At 43.2% G+C, this 27,804-nt stretch overlaps 1 protein-coding gene across 11 annotated transcripts in view; it reads right to left on the bottom strand.

Annotated features, from left to right (window-relative positions):
• The window catches only part of iqsec3.S (IQ motif and Sec7 domain 3 S homeolog), a 73,383-nt gene that overhangs the window by 32,424 nt on the left and 13,155 nt on the right, over positions 1-27,804 (bottom strand). For all 11 annotated transcript variants that reach the window (XM_041587952.1, XM_018254846.2, XM_018254845.2 and 8 more), the window contains exon 2: positions 6,075-6,143. In XM_041587952.1, the coding sequence (XP_041443886.1) occupies positions 6,075-6,143 (69 nt within the window). The remainder of the gene's footprint in view (positions 1-6,074; positions 6,144-27,804) is intronic.

Raw genomic sequence — 27,804 nt, 5'->3', positions numbered from 1 at the left:
CCAACGACTTCTGAGAATGTCAGTCCTTGTTGCCTAAAATGTAATTGTGTATTGTGTGCACTGAAGCTCCTACACTTCTCAGCACCTGGGACTCAACATTCCGGATGACTTCAAATCAGCAAGCGAAGCAACAAAGCACTGGATAAAGCAATATATATTCTAGTTATTGTTATCAGTTTTGGGGTCCACCGCACAGCCTGACGCTAGAGGGGATGTACCCCTGAAAGGATCAGTATGAGCCTTTAAACACCTTGCTCAATAGGAATCATAGAATAGAAATACACTGGCACTCACAGCATAAAGTTTCAGGAGTGTGCTCTGACTCACCTTTCTTCAATAGGAATCATGTCATTTACTGTATTCAACCTACATTTTTAATAAAAAAATAATTTTCCTATTATAAAGAATAAACCCACCCAAGAAAGAGAAATAACGAGCCCCGTAAAAACAAACCCCATCCCTTCTAACAGCTGCAGAATGTGATACAACACAAAGCACAGTTGCTGCATACAAAAGGATTACCCCACCTTCCAAAATACAATGAACGCCCTAAGAAGGGAGGGTCCTGATAACTAAGTAATATTGGGCCCCATTATTTCTAATTATCTGTCATCATCAGAGGGGGCACAATCCCCTTTCAAGCTCAACCCAGGCCTGGGTTCAGCAGGGCAGATGCAATATGGAAGATTCCTAAAATATGCACCTCGTCAGCTAACCTCAGAATACCTGCAACGGTGTCAGGATTTTAGAGTAAAAGTCCAGGGATAGTCCATTCTTGGCTGATCTGCATCTTGGAGTGACGTCACTTCTGGTTCATTGTGACGTCACTTCTTCGAGTACCGGGACAGTTTCCCTGAAATGAAAACCCCTCTGCAGGTTGGGTTTGGTGGCAGTTCCAAAGATGTTTATAGATCCAGGTTGGGGCAGAACCCATCCGAAACCCTTAGAATGGGGAGGGGATGGAGTGTCACATAGTAAAACATTTTTACTACCCTTTATTGTGAACTTCTTCTCTGTTCATTGCATTACCTCTTTCCTATTCCCTTTTCCCTATCTCATTCGGCTTTCTTGCCCCATTCCCTTTCTATTTCTTATTCTTCTCCATTCTCTTCAATCCCATTTTTCTTTCTCTCTTCCTTCTATCTCATTCCATTATTCCTCTCTTTCCAGGAGACACTGACCTTTATTTTCTCTTTCTGCTTCGGGTATTATCGAAATTTTCGCCTGCTTCATTGTGCAGCATCTCAAAGGTTGATTACACAATGATAACAGCAACAGAGAAATCCGGGTTTTATCTTAAATGGGAGGATCAGAGAAAATAGAGGCTAATTAACCCCCCTGATCACACCCGCGGCAGCGCTGATGAGTATTCAGAATGTACTGTGAGTGCTTGGGGAATAGGAAGAGATGAAAAGAGAAGGTTTCCCTATATTTATGAATCAGGTGGATTTAACTTCCCTCCTCCTGACAATTTGGACATATCCATTTATAAACAACCCTTAAAGGAGGTGATTGGACTACAACACCCAGTACAGCATAGTAATTATCCCAACTTCCAAATCTGACACAAAGTCAGGTTTGGCATCTAAGAGAGTAATGCGCTCTCATCCTAAATCTGAATTTTGCTCATTGTGGCCTTCATTGTAAGCCTCTAGGAGACTAATTAGGCCTCACCCCAAATCTTAAGGCTTGGATTCTAGGAGAATAATTAGCCCTCATTCCAAATCTTAAACAAAGTGTCCTTCAAGCTTGGAATCTAGGAAAGTAATTAGACTTCACCCAAAATATCAAGGTGTCATTAAGACTTGGATTCTAGAAGAATAATTAGTCCTCATCCCAAATCTCAAACTAAGTGTCCTTCAGCTTGGAAACTAGGAAAGTAATAAAACCTCACCCCAATTATCAAGGTGTTATTAAGATTTGCATTCTAGAAGAATAATTAGTCCTCATCCCAAATCTCAAACAAAGTGTCCTTCAAGCTTGGAATCTAGGAAAGTAATTAGACTTCACCCAAAATATCAAGGTATCATTAAGACTTGGATTCTAGAAGGATAATTAGTCCTCATCCCAAATCTCAAACTAAGTGTCCTTCAGGCTTGGATTCTAGAAGAATAATTAGCCCTCATTCCAAATCTTAAACAAAGTGTCCTTCAAGCTTGGAATCTAGGAAAGTAATTAGACTTCACCCAAAATATCAAGGTGTCATTAAGACTTGGATTCTAGAAGAATAATTAGTCCGCATCCCAAATCTCAAACTAAGTGTCCTTCAGGCTTGGAATCTAGGAAAGTAATAAAACCTCACCCCAAATATCAAGGTGTTATTAAGATTTGCATTCTAGAAGAATAATTAGTCCTCATCCCAAATATCAAACTACGTGTCCTTCAGTCTTGTAATCTAGGAAAGTAATTAGACCTCACCCCACATATCAAGGTGTCATTAGGACTTGGATTCTAGAAGAATAATTAGTCCTCATCCCAAATCTCAAACGAAGTGTCCTTCAGGCTTGGAATCTAGTAGAGTAATTAGCCCTCATTCCCAACTATCGAAGTGACCTTAAGGTTTGGATTCTAGAAGAAGAATTAGTCCTCTTCCCCAATCTCAAACAGTCCGTCAGGCTTGGATTTTAGGAGAGTAATTAGCCTTCATCCCAAATCGTAAAATATTTTTAAGACATAGATTCTAGGAGAATAATTAGTCCTCACTCAAATCTCAAACTAAGTGTCCTTCAGGCTTGGGTTGTAGGAGATTAACTAACCCTCATCCCAAATCTCAAACTAAAATGTTATTCAGGCTTGGAGTCTAGGTGAGTAACCAACCCTCATCCCAAATATTGCTCAATGTGGCTTTTAAAAAGAGCCTCTAGGAGATTTACAAACACTTATCCCAAATATCACTAGAATAGATCTCTTTTGAGCACACAGAACCGTCTCTCTCTCGCTTATTAATGGCAATCCTGTATCCTAAATCTTTTCAGGGTTCAGTTAAGGCATTACAATTACAAACGCAATAACACACTCTTCACTTATCAAGTATAAATCCAAAAACACACCTAACAATTCAACTCATGGTCTGACCCAAAGAATTCTGCATGAAAACACAACATTTTATATTAAAGGACAAGGAAACCCTTTTTTTACAAGTTAAACATAAGAATCCTTCTCTTTAGCGCTTGATCGCTAAACTTTCCCCCCTGTTATGCGTCTCCTTCGGGAGCTGTAAGTCTCCAAACTTTTAACTGCCACACTGCAGTCGTCACAGCCATTTTTTTGAAGCGCATCTCCAATATGGCGGATGTGCTCAAACAATGCATGCGCCACTAGATTCCTGCCTACTGATTAGTGACGTTATTTCAGCGACTTATGCGTATGCTCCGGTCTCCTGCTCATATAGACCGCGTAGAATCACGGTTTTGGTAAAGACCAGGGCACTATGGGTGAATGCTTTGCTAGAAGTCAGCGGGATTTGCGGATACGCAGTGCTACAGCTCCTACACGCAAGCAATGTAAGACGGTTGTTTTTTAAATAGGCCTTTCTTTGTCCTTTAATTCTCACCTGAGGACACAGTTTGTAAAAACAAATTCAAAATGTGCGTACAGAAGAATTTTTTTGCAGAAGTAGACGGGAAGGAATTAAAGGGAACATTGCTTGCTAGAGCTGTAACTGAACTTGCTGCAGAGATTCCAAATTCACTGCAGTGGGCTCTGCACTCTAACACTGTCCCCTGCCGTTTCATCCTCAGAATTAGATAATGCGCATTATAAACCCCATGACTGTAATTGCCCAGCATGCAGTGCAGCGTTTGCAAATAGCACCAACAAGAGAACTGAGATGGATGTACAAATAAAAACTGTAACTGGATGGATGATCACTGAGCCTATCACAGCCATAATGAGCAGCGGGTGGTGCTGTTGTTTTAAATTCATTATGAGCAGCAAAAAACTGCTAATATCTTGAAAACGGGGGGAGGGAATGAATATGAATACGAGATACAGCAGATATCAAACAGTGACGTAATGAAAGTCCCCTTAAATAAATTACTTTATTTAATTGTAGCATTTAACTGAAAAATGATATACCTGGGGTTTTCCGGATAATGGATCTTTCTCTATTTTGGATCTTTATACCAAGAAAATCAGGTAAACATTAAATAAACCCATTAGGCCGGTTCTGCTTCCAATAAGAATTAATTGTATCTTAGTTTCAATCACGTACAAGGTTCTGTTTTATTATTACAAAGGAAATCATTTTTAAAAATCTGGATTATTTGGATAAAATTGAGTCTATGGGAGACGGACTTTGCGTAATTCTGAGCTTTCTGGATAACGGGTTTCCGGATAATAGATCCCATACCAGTGTTTATAAGTTTTCATATCCCTCCATAAGCGTCAGTGTAACCAATCCCAACTAGGCCAACTGAGATCTTCATTCCATAAAATCCTCTATTGCCGTTCAATATTTTTCCAGATCTCAGGGTCAGCGGAGTTCGGAAGTTCCCAGATATGCTAATTTCAGACTAATCAATGGAACAATTTATTATTAGGGGGGATGTGCGTAAATGAGCTCAGAATTTTAATTCCTATTATGCGAAGTGAAGGTCTCATCTGTATCTATCCAGCAATATTGCACTTGTTCCTTTAGGCACATCGTTTCCAAGACGCCCCCTCCATGGCATTCCTGCTCCCTTTATCTTCTTGTAATGACAGATGTTATAGAAATGTCTGAGGAGGTGCAAGAATTTCTCATTAAGTAATGATGTGTAAAGGCCGACAGGGATGAAATTGATAGGAGAGACAAAGGAGAGGAGGAATTGTTTGTGGCTTTTATAGCTATGGTGCTTTGGTGAAAAATGCTTATAAAAGGACTTATAACCATAACAGTTCTCAGATAAATCAGCATCTGCAAAGCTTTTCAATTCAAACCCCAATTGAAGGTCCAACCTTTGACCAGGGCCATTCTTGATGGTTCTGCCTTTGATTGACCAGTGTTTTCCTATACTGCAAGTCCAGTGGTTTTGCCATAGTTTGAAGAATATCTAGGAAAGTAATACATATTCAACTCCATTCTCACCATGACCTTTAAGATGGGCTTTCAGGTGTATCTAGAATAACAATTGTCCATTATCTCAGATTCCCGCCCTAACTAGCCTTCAGCATGGGCCCCCAATCCTGCAACTGCTCCAAAACCCCCCCAGAGGGGGAGCCCAACAGTTTGGCAACCACTGCCTCTAAATTTCAGCTTATATCTGAATTTTACCTCCAAGGATTTTTTTCAATAAGACAAAATGGGAATTCTCCCCAAGTCTCATCCTAAGTGGTCTTCAGGCTTAGCCTTCCTTTAGAGATCTCCATGCCACCCCAGTAAGGCCAGCGGTATTCCAGCAATACCAGAGTCTCTAGATTACTCAGTCAGCATTTATCAGTATTTGCCTACTGGGTGGTGTCTCAAAAAGATGAAGAGTAGAAGAGCAAATGCTCACCCTCCCCAATTCTTATCCTAACTGGCTTTCATTCTGGGCTTTCAAGTACATTCAGGAGAGCGAACATTCTCCCCAATTCTCAACCATGAACTGTCATCAGGTTAAGCATCTCCTCATCCCTGCCAGGTCATCTCAGTAGGGTTAGTCTCACTATTTGAGGACCACTGCCTTAGACTGTGGCCCCAGCCTTCCTGAAATGCCCCCTATTTATTATTTGCCCACTGATGGTATATAGCATTTCCATTGATTACTCATAATTTCAGGCTTATCTTTTTTGTAATGGTAAGTCTTTTTAAAACCGTTGATGATTCTATTGGAGAAGATTGAGGATCATGGTGGTGGTTACACAAAGAAAGAGATAATTAATCCTTATGGTCTGGAGTTGAGCGATCCGTGGAAAAAGCCCAGGAGTGCGCTGCTTGTTTTTATAGGGTTTATAGAAGCCCACAGAAGATCGATAATCATACAAAACATTTACAAAATATTGTATAAAGGGAAATTAACAGAGCACAAAACATATATCAAACAATTATATGGCCTGTCAACATGGATTTTGGGAAACACTGAGCCCTTATATCTGCCAGGATACAAACTCACCTGGGTGGAGACGGTTTCTGCTCGGCATCGGCAACGGGACAGCAGAACTGATGCAACACAGTCTCATTTCTGTAGAGAGAAGAAAGGCAGTATTTAAATTCCCACTTCTACCCCCAAGACTCTTCTTTAAAGGCCAAGCATATCCTCATTTTTAATACTGTATAAAATAGTCTGCTATTTCTTCAAAGATTCAGTAAATATATTCCTTGCTCATCCTGCACTTTCAGCCTTGCCTAAGCTACCATTGCATCATTACAAGCTCCTTATCACTGGGTAGGTGAGGTGCGAATTCACGGCGAATTTCTGCGTTTCGGCGTCAAGCTAATTTGGATACGCATCGGAATAGTCGATTGCGTCAAATCTGTCGTGCGTCAATATTATTCAGACGTCCATTGACTTTAATGTGGGTGTCAAAATTGATGCAGGTGTCAAAATTGATGTGGGCTTCAAAATTTTTGGTGAATTTTTTGCCGTTTTGTGAATTTTGTGGGAAATTTGCAAATTTTTCAACGAAGCAAAGTGGGACAATTTCACCTATCCAGGGCCGGATTTACATAGCGGGCGCCCCTAGGCTCACTGCCATTCATCGCCCCTGTCCCCTCGTGCAAATTTTCTTCATCTAGACTGGAGCAATGGGCATTAGCGCATGGGAGATTATTGTATCTCCAGCACATCCCCAGTGTTTTTGAACCAATATGGGTATGGTGGGCAGCCTGCCGCCACCCTAAAATCCTGCCGCCCTAAGCCTTTCCACAAATCCGGGCCTGCACCCATCAATGCTGGGTACCAGTCTTGTGATATATAATAATATATCATGGCTTGTATTGAGATAATGGCGGAGCTCACAAGGGCATGTAGCATCTCAAAGCCGGTCGCAGCTCTCTCGAGATTTCAACAACTTCACCCAAAAATTCTGACACTAGCTTGTACAGATACCTGCTTGGAGCACTGATTGAAGTCCACACCGCTAGTATTAATAACAATACAGCTTTATTGTGACACACAATGTGAAGACATTTTGCCAGTAGGAGTTCAAAGGTTTCTTTGCACACCCACTGCCAAAATGTCTTCACAGTATTTATAATCCCTGGAGAAGTTGTGGCCTGATGGCCAAGAAGGAGTGGTATAGATGACACTACAGACAAGTTCCTGGGTTTTATTATTGGCCAGAGGCAGCACAGGTCTCCTTAGGACCACATGGAGCACAAAAATGTGTGTCTCCTTTATAATCCTCCCATCACACATTGCACAAACACAAGCCTCGGTGCGTTAAATTTCCCATCAGCGACCTCTTACGGGACCCAGTGATTTGCAAACCGCACTGGAGGTCTCATGAGCGCTGCTTGTAAAATGTAACCTGCCGATCTTATTAAACACACGGCCCGTTAAATGGAACTGAACCTCCAGCTCCACATGTTCCCATAATTCTTGTTCATTGCGAGCATAAGTAGACAATCCCTGCTAAGTGGAGCTCTGCCAAGGGAGTTAGGCACATTTTGACCAATTTAACAGTCTATAAAACTGACAGTTGGAACTGGCTATGCTCATAGATACTGTGCATGGAAGTGATGCTGTGATTGGTCACAATCCGTGTTTGCTTATTCTTATATTGTATTGATTGCCCCCTGAGCCAAGATAAGCTTGCTGTAATACATTAAAATCAATATAGATTTATAGGGTTTCTTTTTCCCAGGGGACTCAAATAAAGTCTGGGGGTCAGCTTCATAGCCTAAAACACTGGTTTTTATTTCCAAATGACGCTGTTTACACTGCAAATAATTCACTCTACAATATAAAATCTCATTCCTGAACCAGCAAGTGTATTTAGTTGTAATATTGGTGTGTAGGTGCATCTCAGGTCATTTTGCCTGGTCATGTGATTTCAGAAAGAGCCAGCACTTTAGGATGGAACTGCTTTCTGGCAAGCTGTTGTTTCTCCTACTCAATGTAACTGAATGTGTCTCAGTGGGACCTGGATTTTACTATTGAGTGTTGTTCTTAGATCTACCCGGCAGCTGTTATCTTGTGTTAGGGAGCTGTTATCTGGTTACCTTCCCATTGTTCTGCTGATGGGCTGCTGGAGGGGGGGGGGGAAGGGAGGGGGTGATATCACTCCAACTTGCAGTGCAGCAGTAAAGAGAGACTAAAGTTTATTAGAGCACAAGTTACTATGACTGGGGGCAGCTGGGAAACTAACAATATGTCAGATTTTAAAATTAAAAATAAAAAAATCGGTTCGCTCTTTTGAAAAACAGATTTCAGTGCAGAAGTCTGCTGGATCAGCTCTATCAACTGATGCATTTTGAAAAAAACATGTTTCTAATGACTTTATCCCTTTAATGACTATTACTTAAAGAACATATCTATTAAAGGGAGTCGTGGAGACAGCATGGAGGTCCAATTTTGGGTTGTAGCCTATAGGAATCACAGATTTCTCTAATGAACCATGGCTGCTTGTATCTGAGATAATATCAGGTGGGCTTTAGGGGTGTAAATTATGGGGGGGGGTGGAATGCTGGGTTGGCACTGTGGGCAACCAGATAAGAGGGGCCAAAATTGTGTGAGATTAAAGGGTAGATTTTCGTATGTTATAGAATTCCTAGCAACTTTGGTCATTATTCATTATTTATGTTTTATAGTTAGTGAGTGTTTTGCCTTTTATTTCTGACACTTTCCAGCTTTCAAATGGGGGGGGGGGTTCTAAAAAAAACAAATGCTTTGCAAGGCTACATATTTATTGTTAATTCTACTTTTTTCTATTCAGCCCTCTACTAATTTTAGGGCCCAAAACATATCCAGAGGTTGTCCTGTTCTACCACTAGAAATTGCTCATTATTTGGGTCTTGTGGGGCCCCCTATACCTCCTGCTTCCTCTGTAGTTACGCCCCAATTCCCCTAGCAACCATGCATTGATTTGAACGAGAGACTGGAATATGAATAGGAGAGGTCTGAATATAAAGATGAGGAATAAAAAGTAGCAAAAACAATACATTTGGAGCCTTACAAAGCATTTTTTTTAATGGGGTCAGTGACCCCCATTTTAAATATGGAAAGAGTCAGAAGAAAGAGGCAAATAATTTGAAAAACTATGAAAAAAATAAAATAATGCAGACCAACTGAAAACTGGCCATTTTATAAGTGAACTTGGTGAACCACCCCACCCCTTTAAGAACATTGGAATTAAGCGTCATTATTCCAAGCCAGGTCGCTAAAATACCAGATCCCTTTCCATTGGCACAAATAAGCAGGCGCCTGCTCTAACCCCCACGAATAGGGCAGAGACACACGCTCAGATTTGGGGAGAATAGTCGCCTGGCAACAAATCTCCTCTTCTTCGGGCGACTAATCTCCCTGAACTGCCTCCTGCCGGCTAGAATGTAAATTGCCAGTTCGCTTCGTTTTCCAAACTCGTCTCACGAGGAAACTTCAGGCGACTTCGAAAAATGAATCGCTCTGAGTGCCATCCCGCAGGCGATTAACATTCTAGCCGGTGGGAGGCAGTTTGGGGAGATAAGTCGCCCCGAAGAAGAGGAGATTTGTCGCCGAGAAATTAATCTCCCGAACTACCTCCCGACAGCTAAAATGTAAATTGCCTTCAGGATGGCAATCGTTGCACTTAGTTTTCCGTAGTCGCCCGAAGTTGCCTCACGAGGAAATTTCGGGTGGCTTCAGAAAACAAAGCACACCAAGTGCCATCCTACCTGCGATTTATATTCTAGCCAGTGGGAGGCAGTTTGGGGAGATTAGTTGAATAAAAAGAAAATAAATAATGAATGTAAATGACAAAAGTGCTTATAATAGCACTCTCATCAATTTTACATTCACTTGTTATAAATGTTTCCTGCTGAATTGTGCTTAGTACAGGGAATACCTATGCTGCCATAGTTTTATGGGATCTCTCTGTACAGACTATGAGCAAATTTAGGGGCTGTTCCTGCTGAATTGTGCTTAGTACAGGGGAATACCTATGCTGCCATAGTTTTATGGGATCTCTCTGTACAGACTATGAGCAAACTTAGGGGCTGTTCCTGCTGAATTGTGCTTAGTACAGGGAATACCTATGCTGCCATAGTTTTATGGGATTTCTCTGTACAGACTATGAGCAAACTTAGGGACTGTTCCTGCTGAATTGTGCTTAGTACAGGGGATACCTATGCTGCCATAGTTTTATGGGATCTCTCTGTACAGACTATGAGCAAACTTAGGGACTGTTCCTGCTGAATTGTGCTTAGTACAGGGAATACCTATGCTGCCATAGTTTTATGGGATCTCTCTGTACAGACTATGAGCAAACTTAGGGGTCTGTTCTTGCTGTAAAACATACCAGTTATTACCCAGTAACAATACCCAGTCTAATTGCATCGGCTGGGATGTTCCTGTATTTGTTAAATCCTCTCATCTGCTTTGTTCACGCGCGTGACTTGGGATTTCTATAATACAGAGATTTCTGATCCGCAGCACTGTGCGGCTGTGCATGAAATTGTATTTATCTGCTCCCAGTAGTTTTGGGCTGAATGCGGAACAGCTGTTTTTTTAATACCATATAATATAATATATATATAATATAGCTTATTATGTGCCCAGAACATTCCTTCTCTGTATATTTGTATTTATACATATGGGAGGAGGTGCCATATTGATTCCCTTAGACAGTACAGTATGAGGGTATAGCTTATTGTGTGCCCAGAACATTCCTTCTCTATATTTGTATTTATACATATGGGAGGAGGAGGTGCCATATTGATTCCCTTAGACAGTACAGTATGAGGGTATAGCTTATTGTGTGCCCAGAACATTCCTTCTCTATATTTGTATTTATACATATGGGAGGAGGAGGTGCCATATTGATTCCCTTAGACAGTACAGTATGAGGGTATAGCTTATTGTGTGCCCAGAACATTCCTTCTCTGTATATTTGTATTTATACATATGGTGCCATATTGATTCCCTTAGACAGTACAGTATGAGGGTATAGCTTATTGTGTGCCCAGAACATTCCTTCTCTGTATATTTGTATTTATACATATGGGAGGAGGAGGTGCCATATTGATTCCCTTAGACAGTACAGTATGAGGGTATAGCTTATTGTGTGCCCAGAACATTCCTTCTCTGTATATTTGTATTTATACATATGGGAGGAGGATGGTGCCATAATGTTATCCTGCACCTTGGGTTCAGGCTTAGTACAGCAGGGTGTATGGGGGTTTATAGATGACATCCCTGTTCTTCAATTCCCTAATTCAGTTTTCCTTTAGGTTATTTCCACTGTGACACTCAATTTGGACCTGAGCCCACAAATAATGAAAGAACCCGGTGGCGGCTGCCAAGGGACAAAGCTCTGACCCCCCATTGTAATCACAGATCTGCTATTGCTAATATCTATTATAGGTTAACGGTCTGATCCAGGGGTCGGCAATCTCTGACTTGAGCGATTAACCAGTAACTGCCCGTATTGCATAATCCTGCCCCCCCCCCCGCCAACAGTGGCTACGAAAAAAATGTTATCTGTCAGAGAAAGGTTCTGTTGCCATAGCAACGGGGATGTTCTTTAAAATGTCATTATAAACATGCTGCTTGGGGGGCAGTTTGTTCCTACGGAGACATGCGTGTATGTGCGTGTGTGATTGTGTAGCGCGCGTTTAATATCATAATAACTGCGGGATTTCCACTTCAGAGCTCAGCCTGACAGCAGAATCTTCTCTAATTACTGAGGGAGAATCCTACGGAGTGGGAGGAGGTTAATTTCTGGGGCATAAGAGCTGACCTTTCTATTAAAGGAAGGAGGGAACTACAATGGATATCACCAGGGAAGCACCGCGGGGACAGCCGGAGAAGGCGATGAGAGACAATGAAAGGGATGGAGCTGGGTAAAACAGACCCATATGTCTCATTCATAGGTTGGATATTAATTATATAGAAATGTACATTTCCCACGAGACATGGGAGATTATCAGGGCTTTCCCTAGGTCATTGTAGCTGCCATGTTTAAAGATGTCAGCAGCTTACTGGCCCATGCATGGTGCCCAAATGTCAACATCCCCCACGCCATCTGATCAGGCTTTGTCAGTTAATGGGGTTATGGAAGTGGACCTCTCCTGATGGGTCAGTACTCTCCCTGTAGTGATCAGCAATAGTGAGAGAGTTTAGCTAAACCCTGGAGGAAGTCCTATCAAAAGCTGAAGGACCTAGGTATTGAATCGAACAGTTCATTAAACCATCCTTTACCTCCATCCTAGACCAGAATGAGACTGGAACAAGGTCTGCAGGAGTCCCACCACTTGTGTTTCAAACTCATTTATCTCCAGACATTCTTAAGTTTCAAATTAGATCTTTTGGGTCATGGCCCTAACTTCCCAGACTTGCCCCTATCCTTCCATAACCCACAATCTCTGTATTGCAGCATATGCCAAGAGACACTGGCCTGCAGAAGAGCTGGGGGTGCATTCTCCTAGAAGAAATGATAGAGAATGTAGGGGTAGAACAAGGGCGAGGAGAAAAAGGTTGAAAGAGAGAAAACACAAGTGACATAGTCAACTAGGAGATTTAAAAAAATTGGAAAAGAAAGGGTGGAATGAAAATTGGAGATAAAGAGAAAAAGAAGGGAAAAGGGTGGCAAGCAGTGAGGTGGAAACATAAAAAGGGGAAGAAAGTGGGAAAAGTAGAGCAAGACAGAAGGGAAAAAATTAAGAAAGGAAGACAAATGCAAAAAGAAAGATAAAAGGAGGGAGAAACAGAAGAGAGAGAACACAGATGAGAATAAAAGAAGGAAAGCAGAAATAGACTGGAATGGAGAAAAGGAGACGGCTTGATAAGGATGGAAGGGGAGAAGGAAGGAGATATAGATGACGGCTGGAAGGGATAAAGGAGAAAAATATAAAATACAAAAGACAATAAGAGGGGCGAATGAAGGTAAGGAAAGTAAGGAGAAGCATAAAGAAGAAAGAGAGTCATAAAAATCAGATGGGAGAAAATAGTGAGAAGGGGCACCCTGTTTTTGGAGGACCCTCAAGCCCAATAGTGTGGCTGCAGTGGGTGAGAGCCAGGCAAACCCCCGGCACAGAAGCAACACAGCAGCTTAATTAACTTTGCTTTGAAAAAACCCCACAAAGCCATTAATGTGGCTTCCCATCACTCAGCAAATTACAAGCGAGCGTTCCTGCACTCCGGCAAATTATAGGCACAAATCCCTGTGCACATGCAAATCAGAGCTTAAGGTTAGAGGCACAGCCCAGGTGACAGACAAACATTACTCTGCAGACTCCGCACACACACACTGTTCTGCAAACAACCACAGCTTTGCCTATTATATGCATTCATAGTGCCGCGGGTCACACATGCACCTACCGCTGCAAGGCAGATACACAAAGGCCTCGGAGTGCACAAGATCGGGCTCTATTGCTCTGGCTGTTTTGAAGTTCTCTGATGCCCCAGGTTGGGCATGGCCAATGTATATACTGAAACTACTGTCCAATAAGGTATTTCAACAGCACTCCGATTAAGTGAAAAAATAACAATTTTATTCGTGCCTCAAGTTAAGCAACTTTTCGAGCTTATCCAGCCCTTTATCAAGCTCGATAAAGGACTGAATAGACTCGAAACGTTGCTTAGCTTGAGACATCCTTCTTGCATTTGTAACCATCTCTCCAAAGGGTGTCCAAGCACAATGCAACCCATATACGGCTGCTAAGGGTGCCATATAACTATGATATTGCCCTGTTCTATATACAAATGAAAATCAACAGACGGGAATATTGTGCTCAAACTGCAAAGCCAGAATGTCTGTTACAGAGGAAAATACACAAAATATAGAAAGCCATTTAAGGAATCAGACCTGCAGCTCCAAGTGCAAAGAGGATCGTTATATAAAACCCCCAACGGGTCTTTTTAGTGGTGGCACAATAAAGCAATAAATAACATTATGAGCAAGGCTACTACAAGCATGTCAATATTATTGAGGGAATTTCCTTGGCCATCAGCATTCCTAAGGACTCCGTGGACATATCTGTACAAAATCCTCATGATTATATCCATCCATCTACTAGGGATGTAGCGAACGTCGGAAAAAAAGTTCGCGAACATATTCGCGAACTTGCGCAAAAACGCGAGCGGTTCGCGAACGGTTCGCGAACCCCATAGACTTCAATGGGAAGGCGAACTTTAACATCTAGAAAAGACATTTCTGGCCAGAAAAATGATTTTAAAGTTGTTTAAAGGGTGCAACGACCTGGACAGTGGCATGCCAGAGGGGGATCAAGGGCAAAAATGTATCTGAAAAATCTGCCTGTGTGTGCTTGGAAGAGATAGTGTAGGGGGAGAGCTGTTAGTGATTTCAGGGACAGATGATAGTAAGTTTGCTGGCTAGTAATCTGCTTGATACTGCTCTGTATTGGAGGGACAGAAGTCTGCAGGGATTTGAGGGACATTTTAGCTTAGGTAGCTTTGCTGGCTAGTAATCTACTGTTCTCTTTAAACAACTGCCATACGTTGACCTTGTAGGCATTGTTTGCCCAGTTTTTTTGGACGCAGCCACTGAAGCACAGTTGCCATAAAAAATATGCCATATAAATGCTGAAAATAGTCATTTTTCGCCATACGTTGACCTTGTAGACATTGTTTGCCCAGTTTTTTTGGTTGCAGCCACTGAAGCACAGTTGCCAGAAAAAATATGCCATATAAATGCTGAAAATAGTCATTTTTCGCCATACGTTGACCTTGTAGACATTGTTTGCCCAGTTTTTTTGGTTGCAGCCACTGAAGCACAGTTGCCAGAAAAAATATGCCATATAAATGCTGAAAATAGTCATTTTTTGCCATACGTTGACCTTGTAGGCATTGTTTGCCCAGTTTTTTTGGTCGCAGCCACTGAAGCACAGTTGCCAGAAAAAATATGCCATATAAATGCTGAAAATAGTCATTTTTTGCCATATACGTTGAGTCAACGTATGGCAAAAAATGACTATTTTCAGCATTTATATGGCATATTTTTTCTGGCCTCTGTGCTTCAGTGGCTGCGGCCAAAAAACTGGGCAAACAATGCCTACAAGGTCAACGTCGTTGACCTTGTAGGCATTGTTTGCCCAGTTTTTTTGGCCGCAGCCACTGAAGCACAGAGGCCAGAAAAAATATGCCATATAAATGCTGAAAATAGTCATTTTTTTGGTCGCAGCCACTGAAGCACAGTTGCCAGAAAAATTATGCCATTTAAATGCTGAAAATATGCATTTTTTTGGTTGCAGCCACTGAAGCACAGAGGCCAGAAAAATTATGCCATATAAATGCTGAAAATATAAATTTTTTTGGTTGCAGCCACTGAAGCACAGAGGCCAGAAAAATTATGCCATATAAATGCTGAAAATATGCATTTTTTTGGTCGCAGCCACTGAAGCACAGTTGCCAGAAAAATTATGCCATATAAATGCTGAAAATATAAATTTTTTTGGTTGCAGCCACTGAAGCACAGAGGCCAGAAAAATTATGCCATATAAATGCTGAAAATATGCATTTTTTTGGTTGCAGCCACTGAAGCACAGAGGCCAGAAAAATTATGCCATATAAATGCAGAAAATATGCATTTTTTTGGACGCAGCCACTGAAGCACAGTTGCCAGAAAAAATATGCCATATAAATGCTGAAAATAGTCATTTTTTGCCATACGTTGACCTTGTAGACATTGTTTGCCCAGTTTTTTTGGTTGCAGCCACTGAAGCACAGAGGCCAGAAAAATTAAACCAGTAGGGTTTGCACCCTAGTTTGTAACGGTGGCGGAGGGAGGAGGAGGACGCTAAAGGACAGCTGTGTGTGGAGTCATGAGGCTTGAAGAGAAGGACAGCTGCATAGAAGTCAGAACAAGTCTTCCGGCGTGCAGTAACCCTCCGAGATCCACCCCTCATTCATTTTAATAAAGGTCAGGTAATCGACACTTTTGTGACCTAGGCGAGTTCTCTTCTCAGTTACAATCCCTCCTGCTGCACTGAAGGTCCTTTCTGAGAGCACACTTGAGGCTGGGCAAGACAAGAGGTTCATGGCAAATTGTGACAGCTCTGGCCACAGATCAAGCCTGCACACCCAGTAGTCCAGGGGTTCATCGCTCCTCAGAGTGTCGATATCTGCAGTTAATGCCAGGTAGTCCGCTACCTGCCGGTCGAGGCGTTCTTTGAGGGTGGATCCAGAAGGGTTGTGGCGCTGCCTTGGACAGAAAAACATTTGCATGTCTGACGTTACAGACTGGCCAAAGGGCTTTGTCCTTGCAGGTGTGCTCGTGGCAGGATTACTGGCACCTCTGCCCCTGGAATGTTGATGAGTTCCTGAAGTGACATCACCCTTAAAAGCATTGTACAACATGTTTTGCAGGCTGGTTTGTAAATGCCGCATCTTTTCGGACTTGTGGTATGTTGGTAACATTTCTGACACTTTATGCTTGTACCGAGGGTCTAGTAGCGTTGCGACCCAGTACAGGTCCTTCTCCTTAAGCCTCTTGATACGGGGGTCCTTCAACAGGCATGACAGCATGAAAGACCCCATTCTCACAAGGTTGGATGCAGAGCTATCCATCTCCGCTTCCTCATTATCAAGGACTGCATCATCCACGGTCTCCTCCCCCCAGCCACGTACAAGACCAGGGGTCCCCAAAAGGTCACCACTAGCCCCCTGGGAAGCCTGCTCCTGTTGGTCCTCCTCCTCCTCCTCCACAAAGCCACCTTCCTCCTCTGACTCCACTTGTGGCACCTCTCCCTGCGTTGCAGCAGGTGCCTGGGTTCGTTCTGGTGATTCCGACCAGAAATCGTGCGCTTCCAGCTCCTCGTCACGCTGGTCTACAGCCTCATCTGTCACTCGTCGCACGGCACGCTCCAGGAAGAAAGCGAAGGGTATTAGGTCGCTGATGGTGCCTTCGGTGCGACTGACCATATTTGTCACCTCTTCAAAAGGTCGCATGAGCCTGCAGGCATCGCGCATAAGCACCCAGTAACGGGGGAAAAAAATCCCCAGCTGTGCAGATCCAGTCCTACCACCCAGTTCAAAAAGGTACTCGTTGACGGCCCTTTGTTGTTGCAGCAGACGTTCCAACATAAGGAGCGTTGAATTCCAGCGAGTCTGGCTGTCAGAAATCAAACGCCTGACTGGCATGTTGTAGCGCTGCTGAATGTCAGCAAGGCGTGCCATGGCTGTGTAGGAACGTCTGAAATGGGCCGACACCTTTCTGGACTGGGTGAGAACGTCCTGGAATCCTGGGTACTTGGAGACAAAACGTTGGACTATTAAATTTAACACATGTGCCATGCAGGGCACATGTGTTAAATTGCCTAGTCTCAACGCTGCCAACAGATTGCTTCCATTGTCACACACCACTTTTCCGATCTGCAGTTGGTGTGGGGTCAGCCACCGATCGGCCTGTGACTGCAGAGATGACAGGAGTACAGATCCGGTATGGTTTTTGCTTTCCAGGCACGTCATCCCCAAGACAGCGTGACAACGGCGTACCTGGCACGTCGAATAGCCTAGGGGGAGCTGGGGGTGCACAGGTGTGGAGGAGGAGAAGGAGGACCCAGCAGCAGAGTAAGAAGAAGAAGAAGACGAGGTAGAGAGCGATGGAGGAGTAGAGGTGGTGGCAGAACCGCGTGCAATCCGTGGCGGTGACACCAACTCCACTGTTGTTGTTGAGCTACCCATTCCCTGCTTCCCAGCCATTACCAAGTTCACCCAGTGGGCAGTGTAGGTGACATACCTGCCCTGACCATGCTTGGAGGACCATGCGTCAGTAGTCATATGGACCTTTGGCCCAACACTAAGTGACAGAGATGCGGTAACTTGGCTCTGCACATGTTGGTACAGGTGTGGTATTCCCTTTTTAGAAAAAATTGCGGCTGGGTACCTTCCACTGCGGTGTCCCAATTGCTACAAATTTGCGGAAGGCCTCAGAGTCCACCAGCTGGTATGGTAAAAGCTGGCGGGCTAAGAGTGCAGACAAGCCAGCTGTCAGACGCCGGGCAAGGGGGTGACAGTCAGACATTGGCTTCTTACGCTCAAACATGGCCTTCACAGAAACTTGGCTGGTGGCAGATGACTGGGAATGGGAACAGGTGGTCAAGGTGGAAGGCGGAGTGGAGGGTGGTTCAGACGGGTCAAGGAGAGCAGAGGTAGAGCAGTAAGATGCTGGACCAGAAGGAGTGTGGCTTTTAGTTTGCCTGTTGCCTTTGAGGTGTTGCTCCCAAAGTGCTTTGTGCTTGCCGCTCATGTGCCTTCGCATAGAAGTTGTACCTATGTGGCTGTTGGGCTTACCAAGGCTCAGTTTCTGACTGCACTCATTGCAAATTACAATGCTTTTGTCAGAGGCACACACATTAAAAAAATCCCACACTGCTGACTTTTTGGAAGTGTGCGATCTGGCGGTAACAGTAGAAGTTGGCGGCATTGGCGGCAATGGCGGGTGCGTTGGCCGGCTGAACACAGGTGCCGATACATGTTGTTGCCCTACTGATCCCTGCGGGCTGTCCTCCCTGCTTCTTCTAAGTCTTATTCTCCTACTGCCTCTCTGACTCTCCGTCTCTCCATCTGAACTACCCTCCTCTTGCTCTCTTCTACTAGGCACCCACAAAACATCAATCTCCTCATCATCATTCTCCTCAGATGCATCAATTTCTTCTGACAAATCACAGAAGGAAGCAGCAGTGGGGACCTCCTCCTCATCACTCATTATGTCCATCTCTATCGTGTTCTCTGCCAGAATTAAATCTGGTGTAAGGTCCTCATCTCCTTCATCTTTTTCTGGCAATAATGGTTGCGCATTACTCAGTTCAAGAAACTCATGGGAAAATAACTCCTCTGACCCCAGTGAAGAAGGGGCACCGGTGGTGGAGGAAGTGTTACGTGGGGTGGCCATAGCAGTGGAGGATGAGGAGGATGTTGTGGTAAAGTTAGAAACGGTAGAGGATGGGGTGTGCTGTGTAAGCCAGTCAACTACCTCTTCAGCATTTTGGGAGTTCAGGGTCATTGGCTTTTTAAAACTGGGCAATTTGCTAGGGCCACAGGATTGCATAGCAGCACGGCCCCTAGCACGGCCTCTGCGTGGCGGCCTGCCTTTGCCTGGCATTATTTTTAAAAAAACAACAACAACAACAAAAACTCAGTTGGTTTTTCTGGAAACGATAATACACACAGCTAGATGGCGGGTTGAAGAAAACAGTGTGCAAATAATGCCTACAAGGTCAACGTATACACTACTACAGCGGTGGATACGGATTACGTAAAATATATGAATGCTGCTTGAAAAAAGTAACTCAAGTGGTTTTTCTAGAGACGATAATATTATCAATATTTAGACAAAATGTGAACAAGGTCACACAGCTAGATGGCGGGTTGAAGAAAACAGTGTGCAAATAATGCCTACAAGGTCAACGTATACACTACTACAGCGGTGGATACGGATTACGTAAAATATATGAATGCTGCTTGAAAAAAAGTAACTCAAGTGGTTTTTCTAGAGACGATAATATTATCAATATTTAGACAAAATGTGAACAAGGTCACACAGCTAGATGGCGGGTTGAAGAAAACAGTGTGCAAATAATGCCTACAAGGTCAACGTATACACTACTACAGCGGTGGATACGGATTACGTAAAATATATGAATGCTGCTTGAAAAAAAGTAACTCAAGTGGTTTTTCTAGAGACGATAATATTATCAATATTTAGACAAAATGTGAACAAGGTCACACAGCTAGATGGCGGGTTGAAGAAAACAGTGTGCAAATAATGCCTACAAGGTCAACGTATACACTACTACAGCGGTGGATACGGATTACGTAAAATATATGAATGCTGCTTGAAAAAAAGTAACTCAAGTGGTTTTTCTAGAGACGATAATATTATCAATATTTAGACAAAATGTGAACAAGGTCACACAGCTAGATGGCGGGTTGAAGAAAACAGTGTGCAAATAATGCCTACAAGGTCAACGTATACACTACTACAGCGGTGGATACGGATTACGTAAAATATATTATGGCTGCTTGAAAAAAGTCACTCCGGTGTTTTTTCTGGAGACGGTAATATTATGGATATTTAGACAGAATGTGAACAAGGTCACACAGCTAGATGGCGGGTTGAAGAAAACAGTGTGCAAATAATGCCTACAAGGTCAACGTATACACTACTACAGCGGTGGATACGGATTACGTAAAATATATTATGGCTGCTTGAAAAAAGTCACTCCGGTGTTTTTTCTGGAGACGGTAATATTATGGATATTTAGACAGAATGTGAACAAGGTCACACAGCTAGATGGCGGGTTGAAGAAAACAGTGTGCAAATAATGCCTACAAGGTCAACGTATACACTACTACAGCGGTGGATACGGATTACGTAAAATATATTATGGCTGCTTGAAAAAAGTCACTCCGGTGTTTTTTCTGGAGACGGTAATATTATGGATATTTAGACAGAATGTGAACAAGGTCACACAGCTAGATGGCGGGTTGAAGAAAACAGTGTGCAAATAATGCCTACAAGGTCAACGTATACACTACTACAGCGGTGGATACGGATTACGTAAAATATATTATGGCTGCTTGAAAAAAGTCACTCCGGTGTTTTTTCTGGAGACGGTAATATTATGGATATTTAGACAGAATGTGAACAAGGTCACACAGCTAGATGGCGGGTTGAAGAAAACAGTGTGCAAATAATGCCTACAAGGTCAACGTATACACTACTACAGCGGTGGATACGGATTACGTAAAATATATTATGGCTGCTTGAAAAAAGTCACTCCGGTGTTTTTTCTGGAGACGGTAATATTATGGATATTTAGACAGAATGTGAACAAGGTCACACAGCTAGATGGCGGGTTGAAGAAAACAGTGTGCAAATAATGCCTACAAGGTCAACGTATACACTACTACAGCGGTGGATACGGATTACGTAAAATATATTATGGCTGCTTGAAAAAAGTCACTCCGGTGTTTTTTCTGGAGACGGTAATATTATGGATATTTAGACAGAATGTGAACAAGGTCACACAGCTAGATGGCGGGTTGAAGAAAACAGTGTGCAAATAATGCCTACAAGGTCAACGTATACACTACTACAGCGGTGGATACGGATTACGTAAAATATATTATGGCTGCTTGAAAAAAGTCACTCCGGTGTTTTTTCTGGAGACGGTAATATTATGGATATTTAGACAGAATGTGAACAAGGTCACACAGCTAGATGGCGGGTTGAAGAAAACAGTGTGCAAATAATGCCTACAGGGCAAATAATGCCTAAAAGGTCAACTTATACACTACTACAGCGGTAGTAAAATAAAAAAAAGTAAAATAAAAAAAAAATGAATATTAAAAAAAAAAATTAAAGTTGGTGCTGCTGAACTACTAGGAGCAGCAGATTAGCACACCAGTCCCACTCCCCAACACTGCTAGACTAATAGCACTGGGCTCTTATAGTAGTAGTAGTAGTAGTAGTAGTAGTAAAACAACAAAAAAATAAATAAAAGCAGTCCTTACAAGGACTACTGTTATTGCAGCAGTCAGCAGATGAGATCAGAAGCAGGACAGCTGCCCACTGCAGCTACATACAGAGCACTGCAGTAGAAGGTAGATTACTAGCCAGCAAAGCTACCTAAGCTTAAATGTCCCTCAAACCCCTGCAGACTTCTGTCCCTCCAATAACAGAGCAGTATCAAAACGATTACTAGCCAGCAAACTTTCAACTGTCCCTGAAATCACTAACAGGCAGCAGCTCTCTCCCTACACTATCTCTTCAGCACACACAGGCAGAGTGAAAAAACGCTGCAGGGCTTCGGTTTTTATAGGGAAGGGGAGTGGTCCAGGGGAGAGCTTCCTGATTGGCTGCCATGTACCTGCTGGTCTGGGGTGAGAGGGCAAAAAAAAGCGCCAACAATGGCGAACCCAAAATGGCGAACGTCGCGCGACGTTCGCGAACTTCCGGCGAGCGCGAACACCCGATGTTCGCGCGAACAAGTTCGCCGGTGAACAGTTCGCGACATCTCTACCATCTACCAGCCATCCATCCGTCCATCCCTAATATACCCTATTATATACAGCTTAGAAGGGAGAGGGGATATGATAGAAATGTGCAAATACATCAATGGATTAAGAGTTCAGTGGGGAAGTGTTTTCCAACAGTAAAACCAGACGTTGAAAAAAGGGAAGGAATCATAAGGAAATGATTCTTTCCAAATGGGGTGGTAAACAGTACCATGCTCTCCCTCCATCCCCTGTGGACAGTTCCTCAAATTCACTACCACAACCATTCTGGTAGCCCCCCCCCCTACCAGATTTCTCCTGGTATCCCAGTGTCAGGCCAGCTTGACAGCAAACAAATGGAATTGCCTTCCAGCAAATGCAGGCGACTAACTCATTCAAGAAATGGAAACATGGCGAGGACAGATACAAAGCTATTATGAAATTAACTAAGCGCTGAATGGTTGGGCAAGATGGGCCGACTAGTTCTTCTCTGCCGTCAGATTCTGTTTCCCAGTCCCTGTCCAATCACAGGCTGAGCTAGGGATGCTGATAATATCACATCAGATAAGCACAGTCTAATAAACAGGAGATAATCCCTCGTCTTTTCCTTTGGATCTTCTCCCTTCCAATCATTACCCTGTGTGAGTGGAAATCTGGGGCAGATAAACCTGGAATGATGCCCCTCTCTGTGCACATAACAAGCTCAAGGGCATTGCATGGAGGGAGGCAGATGTGCCCTGATTCCCACATTAGATTGTTAGCTCCTGTTATTGGTGCAGATATGTCACAAACACCATCAATGCAGCTGTGATGCCCCTACCCCACGCACGCTGCTCTCTCTTTCTCACGCACTCATGAATCCCTCCCTCTCCATGACACTGATTAGATCTGAGGATTTTAATGCTGTTCCTACAGAGCCAAGCCACCTTCCCACTCCATGTTAAAAAATAACCCATGTGATTCCCCAGAGACCCCAGCTGACACATGAGCTTAATTCTCAGCAAAATGCCTGTCTTTACATGAGTTTTACTCCCCTGCAGCATCCCGGGTTTATAAACCGAGTAATTATTTCTACCACAGGCTCGCGTCTTCATCCGAAGCTAAATAACCCATAGTATTAGAATGTCATGACTGGGGAATAAAATTATTTAATATGAGTGCAGTGTAGGTTCTTCCCATCCATAGGAATAGGGACCCGATTTGGGAATTTCTCAAATATCTGGATTTTTCCGGCAAAGAAATTGCCCATGTGCCAACAACCTAAATGGATAATGGAACACGCTTCTCTTGCCTTATCAAATCATTCAGCACCATCAACAGAACTTGGCATTAGGGTCGTTCAGCACCACAGACAGCGCTCATTCCATTACTACCACCACCATTGATCCATAAGACCACAGGGGTATACATACATTTTATACTCCTGTGTATCCCAAAATGCCTTTCAAAAACGTCTGTAGAGATGGACTGGTCTGCCAGAGGATGTCCCAGTGGGCTCTGGACCTATTGGGCCCTAATATTCCTATCAGCCCTTTCTCATTTCCACAACAGCCCTATATCATACCTACTACAGTATATTTAGCACCGCCTATGTTTATTTGTTGTGAAAGTGGGCCCTATCTCAGATTGTCCAGAGGGCCCTAGGCAGGACTGCTCCTGCTATGGGCAGGGCCGCCATCAGAAATCTCAGGGCCCCATACGACAAAATTTCCTGGGCTGCGCCCACCACAAGCCCCACCTACAGGTCTGCCCTCCCCGTCTCACAGTTCCACCCCCCACCACACAAGTAAAAAAAAATAAAAAAAATATTTGTGGTCAGGGCCCCCCATAAAAAACATTTGTGGTCAGAGCCCCCCCATAAAAAAACATTTGTGGTCAGGGCCCCCCCTTTAAAAAAAACATTTGTGGTTAGGGCCCCCCATAAAAAAACATTTGTTATGAGGGTCCCCCATTAAAAAATATTGGTGACTAGGACCCCACATGGGAAAAAAAAATTGGGAGACAGGGGGCCCCCCCACCACGTTATAGGAAAATTGGTGGCCAGGATCCCCCTTAAACGGATGGACAGAATATACCACCCCCTGTGCTCCCGCTCCTGCCTTCCCGAAGTTGCAGCTCTCAGAAAGCAGGAGGGCCCGGCTAATCAAGTAAGTGCGGCGTGGCCGGGCCCCCTTTACCCTCGGGGTACAACACTCCCCCCTGTCCCCCCCTGATGGCGGCCTTGGCCATGGGGCAACATGACAAACTTAGCATTCTCTGAACCAGCCCTTGACCTGCTCCAACACCAAATAGGTAAGCAGCACGGAGTGGGACATCCTCAGATGGCAGCAGCCCCAAGAAACAGCAATTACTCTAGGAACCCCAGTCCAACACTGCAATCCTAAGACCCTCACATTTTATGTATGGGCACAGTGAACCCCCCAGAACTCCCTATGTGTTCCAGAATACAACAGACACTAATACAGATGACACAATGCAGATGACAAAGGCAGACTCAACACTCACTGCTTATTAGAGTGTGAAATACTCCCAGATGTCCATGCTCTTTACTGTATACAATGCCTATCCAGATAAATGCATTCATTGGAGTGTAAAATACGCATCTACTGTACCACAGCCTCCCAGACACCCATGCCAGCAACCAATGTGCGGTATCATGTCACTGGATTTAATACAAGCCAATATCGAAAGTCGAGTACCGCGTAACCCATGAAATAGATACGGGAACAAATCACAAGGGAGACAGTGGAGGATTTCTAGCGAGTGGGGGCTCATTTATTATGTCTACTGTAGCTGCAGATATTAATAATAGAAATCCCTCTTGCAGCCAATTTTGAGAGCCGCTGTGGTTGCTTCCCTTGTTGAATAGCATATGATGTAGTTATACCAACCTAGAGTTGGGAGTAGGTCTATGGATTTACTTGTAGCACCCATAGGCTGCCCAATCACGGGATACAGAATAGTTTCAAATGGGAATTATTTTTGTCCTTTTCTTGCATTTCAAGGCAAAGTAGAAAAAAAACATTACTGAGATCAAACATTAATTGGCGAAAAGACAACTGTTACGCCCCATCACATGTTTTGAGAATGAGCACTAGGGGCTTTAAAAAAGTGGCCCCTCATATGTTATAGTGAATACTGCCAAAGACATAAATCCCACTTATAAATACGGTTCATTTTCCCTTTAATGAGTTTCCTATGGAGGACGTGTGTATGTGCCCATGTAAGCAGTAAAACTGCGTGGCTAAGTGTCTTTTTAAAGACAGGGTTGCAATTCTAGCTATAAATCTGATTCTACACTGACTCATGCTGGATTATAGGGATAATTAGGTTTAAAGGGGGAAGTTCATGTTACAATTACAGAGCAGTATAATGCAGGGCAGGCAGCGGTACTTGATAGAAAGTACAGTGTTGGACTGGGACATCAAGGGCCCACCAAAAAACCTTAGACCAAGGGCCCACTCTCAGTACTATTATTCTTCCTCTACTCAGTCAACCTCATTCTCCTAGTCTCTTTTCTTTACATACTATAATCGATTATTCCATCTATTTAGCCTCTTTGTTCTCATAGAAATAGGGAATGGCCATGAAATAGGCCAAATTAGCAGCATAAGGGGCCACTGACACCTGGGCCCACCGGGAGTTTTCCTGGTATCCCTGTGGGCCAGTCCGACACTGAGAAAGTACCCCGGGCCAATGATGTTATTAAGAAGGTTAGTCGGTAAGTGATTAGAATCATTAAAGGAGATTAAAATTCTCACCTTCCAGTGATTTACCTTTACTTGCCCTTTAAGACCCTTTGCACTCCTGGAAGATACAGTTTAATTTGGCGGTTGCCCAAACTGTTGGCTAGCTCCCCTGGGGGGCTTGGCGTAGTTGCCTGGGAGGGGTCTCAGGCTGAATGATGGTTTGGGGAGAACTAATTAATATGCTGAAAATCCCATCTTGATGGTCAACTAGGGTAAGATATGGGGTGATTTCATAAATATCCTTTGAGAATGCTGGCTGAATAGCAGAAATCCAATGTTCTTGGGGGGCCTCACCACCGTTTGGACCTCAAAGGGGAGCTTTAACTAAAAAAGTATAACAACCAGAGCTGGACCAAGAGGTACCTACACCTTAGGCAAGGGCACCCGGTCCTTCACCTAAAAATTAATGTAAACAAGGCTCCAGGGCCTGATGGCATACACCCCCGGGTTCTAAGAGAGCTTAGTTCAGTTTTAGACCAGTTTTGAGACTTACTACTACACCTCATCAACCACCACAATACTACATATTACAGCCTCTATTCAAATCTGCCAGCTCTTGCTCCATTACTACAACACAAGCAATTTAGCAAAAGTTATAATAATGCAGGAGAGGGTCTTAGCACCCCCTCCCAGTTGCACCCTAACCATGTGCCTACCTCTAGTTCCGGCCCTCCGGTATACTCAAAAATCTTCACTTCATTTGGGCTGAACATGCCACACTGAGTCACCAATCCGTAATCCATCTCATACGTATATATAAAATTCCCCAGGGCAGAACCAGAATGTAACATTCATGGGGCCGTTTAACGTGCCACCCAAGGGACTATATTATGTACGCACTATATCCGCCGTACAGCAGAGAGAGCCCCCTGTTCAAAGCAATGTATAACACAGGTTAAGTGAGGCGTTAAGCGTCCAACTGTAATCCGTATGCGGCAGCAACAGCCAACGTGGAATTTACAGCAAGCTACAATATTTATAGCAGCGCAGGGAGCTGAATATAGAACACTTTAATAGCAATGGATCTTTATTCTATGGGAATCATCAATAAATAACAGTAATCCCATTGCCATGGGAAATAAGCAGGACCCCATCAGTGGGCAGTTTACGTCAAGGGCCCTTGTCTAAATGCCAAGAATCTCTCCAAGTGTAGGGCCCACTCAATGGCGCTCATAATTCGCACACGGCCAGTATTGCTTTCATGACCTATAATCAAGTTATCAGGAGAATTTTCGGAACTTAACTCCTATTGAAGTGCAAGGTGAAATCAGGAGATAAGGGAATTCTCAACCGCAGCACAGTTTGCCTTGAACAGGATTATACAATATTGATCCAGTCCCAGAGCGTCAGGAATTCTCCATTCTTATAGAAAATGCCTTCACCTTGTGCACTTTATTCCCTCCAATCTGTACCTGTATGTTAGCTACCCACCCACTTAGAATGTAAGCTCTACAGGGCAGGGAGCTCCTTCCCACTGTGTCTCTTACTACATAAAATTCTGTGTCCTTATATGAGCTCTGTGTATATTTACCAAAATTATTGTGTGACTTGTCCTTGCTGTGTGTACTTTTATATATGTACTTTTATTTATATTGTACTTTTATGCATTGTACAGCGCTGCGGCTCCTTAACAGTGCTTTACAAAAAAGTTATACATATATACAATTGTGAGCGCTAGATATATATATATATATATACTGTGTATATACAAGATCCCAAAGGTGCACACAGTTTACTCAGGAAAATACCTGGGTGCCTGCCAGATAGGGGTAAACATATATTCACAGAATAGCAGCACTCGCAGGGTTTTAAGTCAAAAGTAAAAGAAAACTGTCTACTAAATATCTTTCATATATATATATATATATATATATATATATATATATATATATATAAAATAGGTTTACGGATAAGGGATCCCATACCTATATATATTTATATATAGGTATGGGATCCCTTATCCGGAAACCCGTTATCCAGAAAGTTCCAAATCACGG

This window comes from Xenopus laevis, chromosome 3S (assembly GCF_017654675.1).
Source record: "Xenopus laevis strain J_2021 chromosome 3S, Xenopus_laevis_v10.1, whole genome shotgun sequence".
In the NCBI taxonomy this organism is placed as follows: Eukaryota; Metazoa; Chordata; class Amphibia; order Anura; family Pipidae; genus Xenopus; species Xenopus laevis.
Note: the sequence above shows the minus strand (reverse complement) of the source record. Positions and strands in the feature narration are given on the sequence as shown.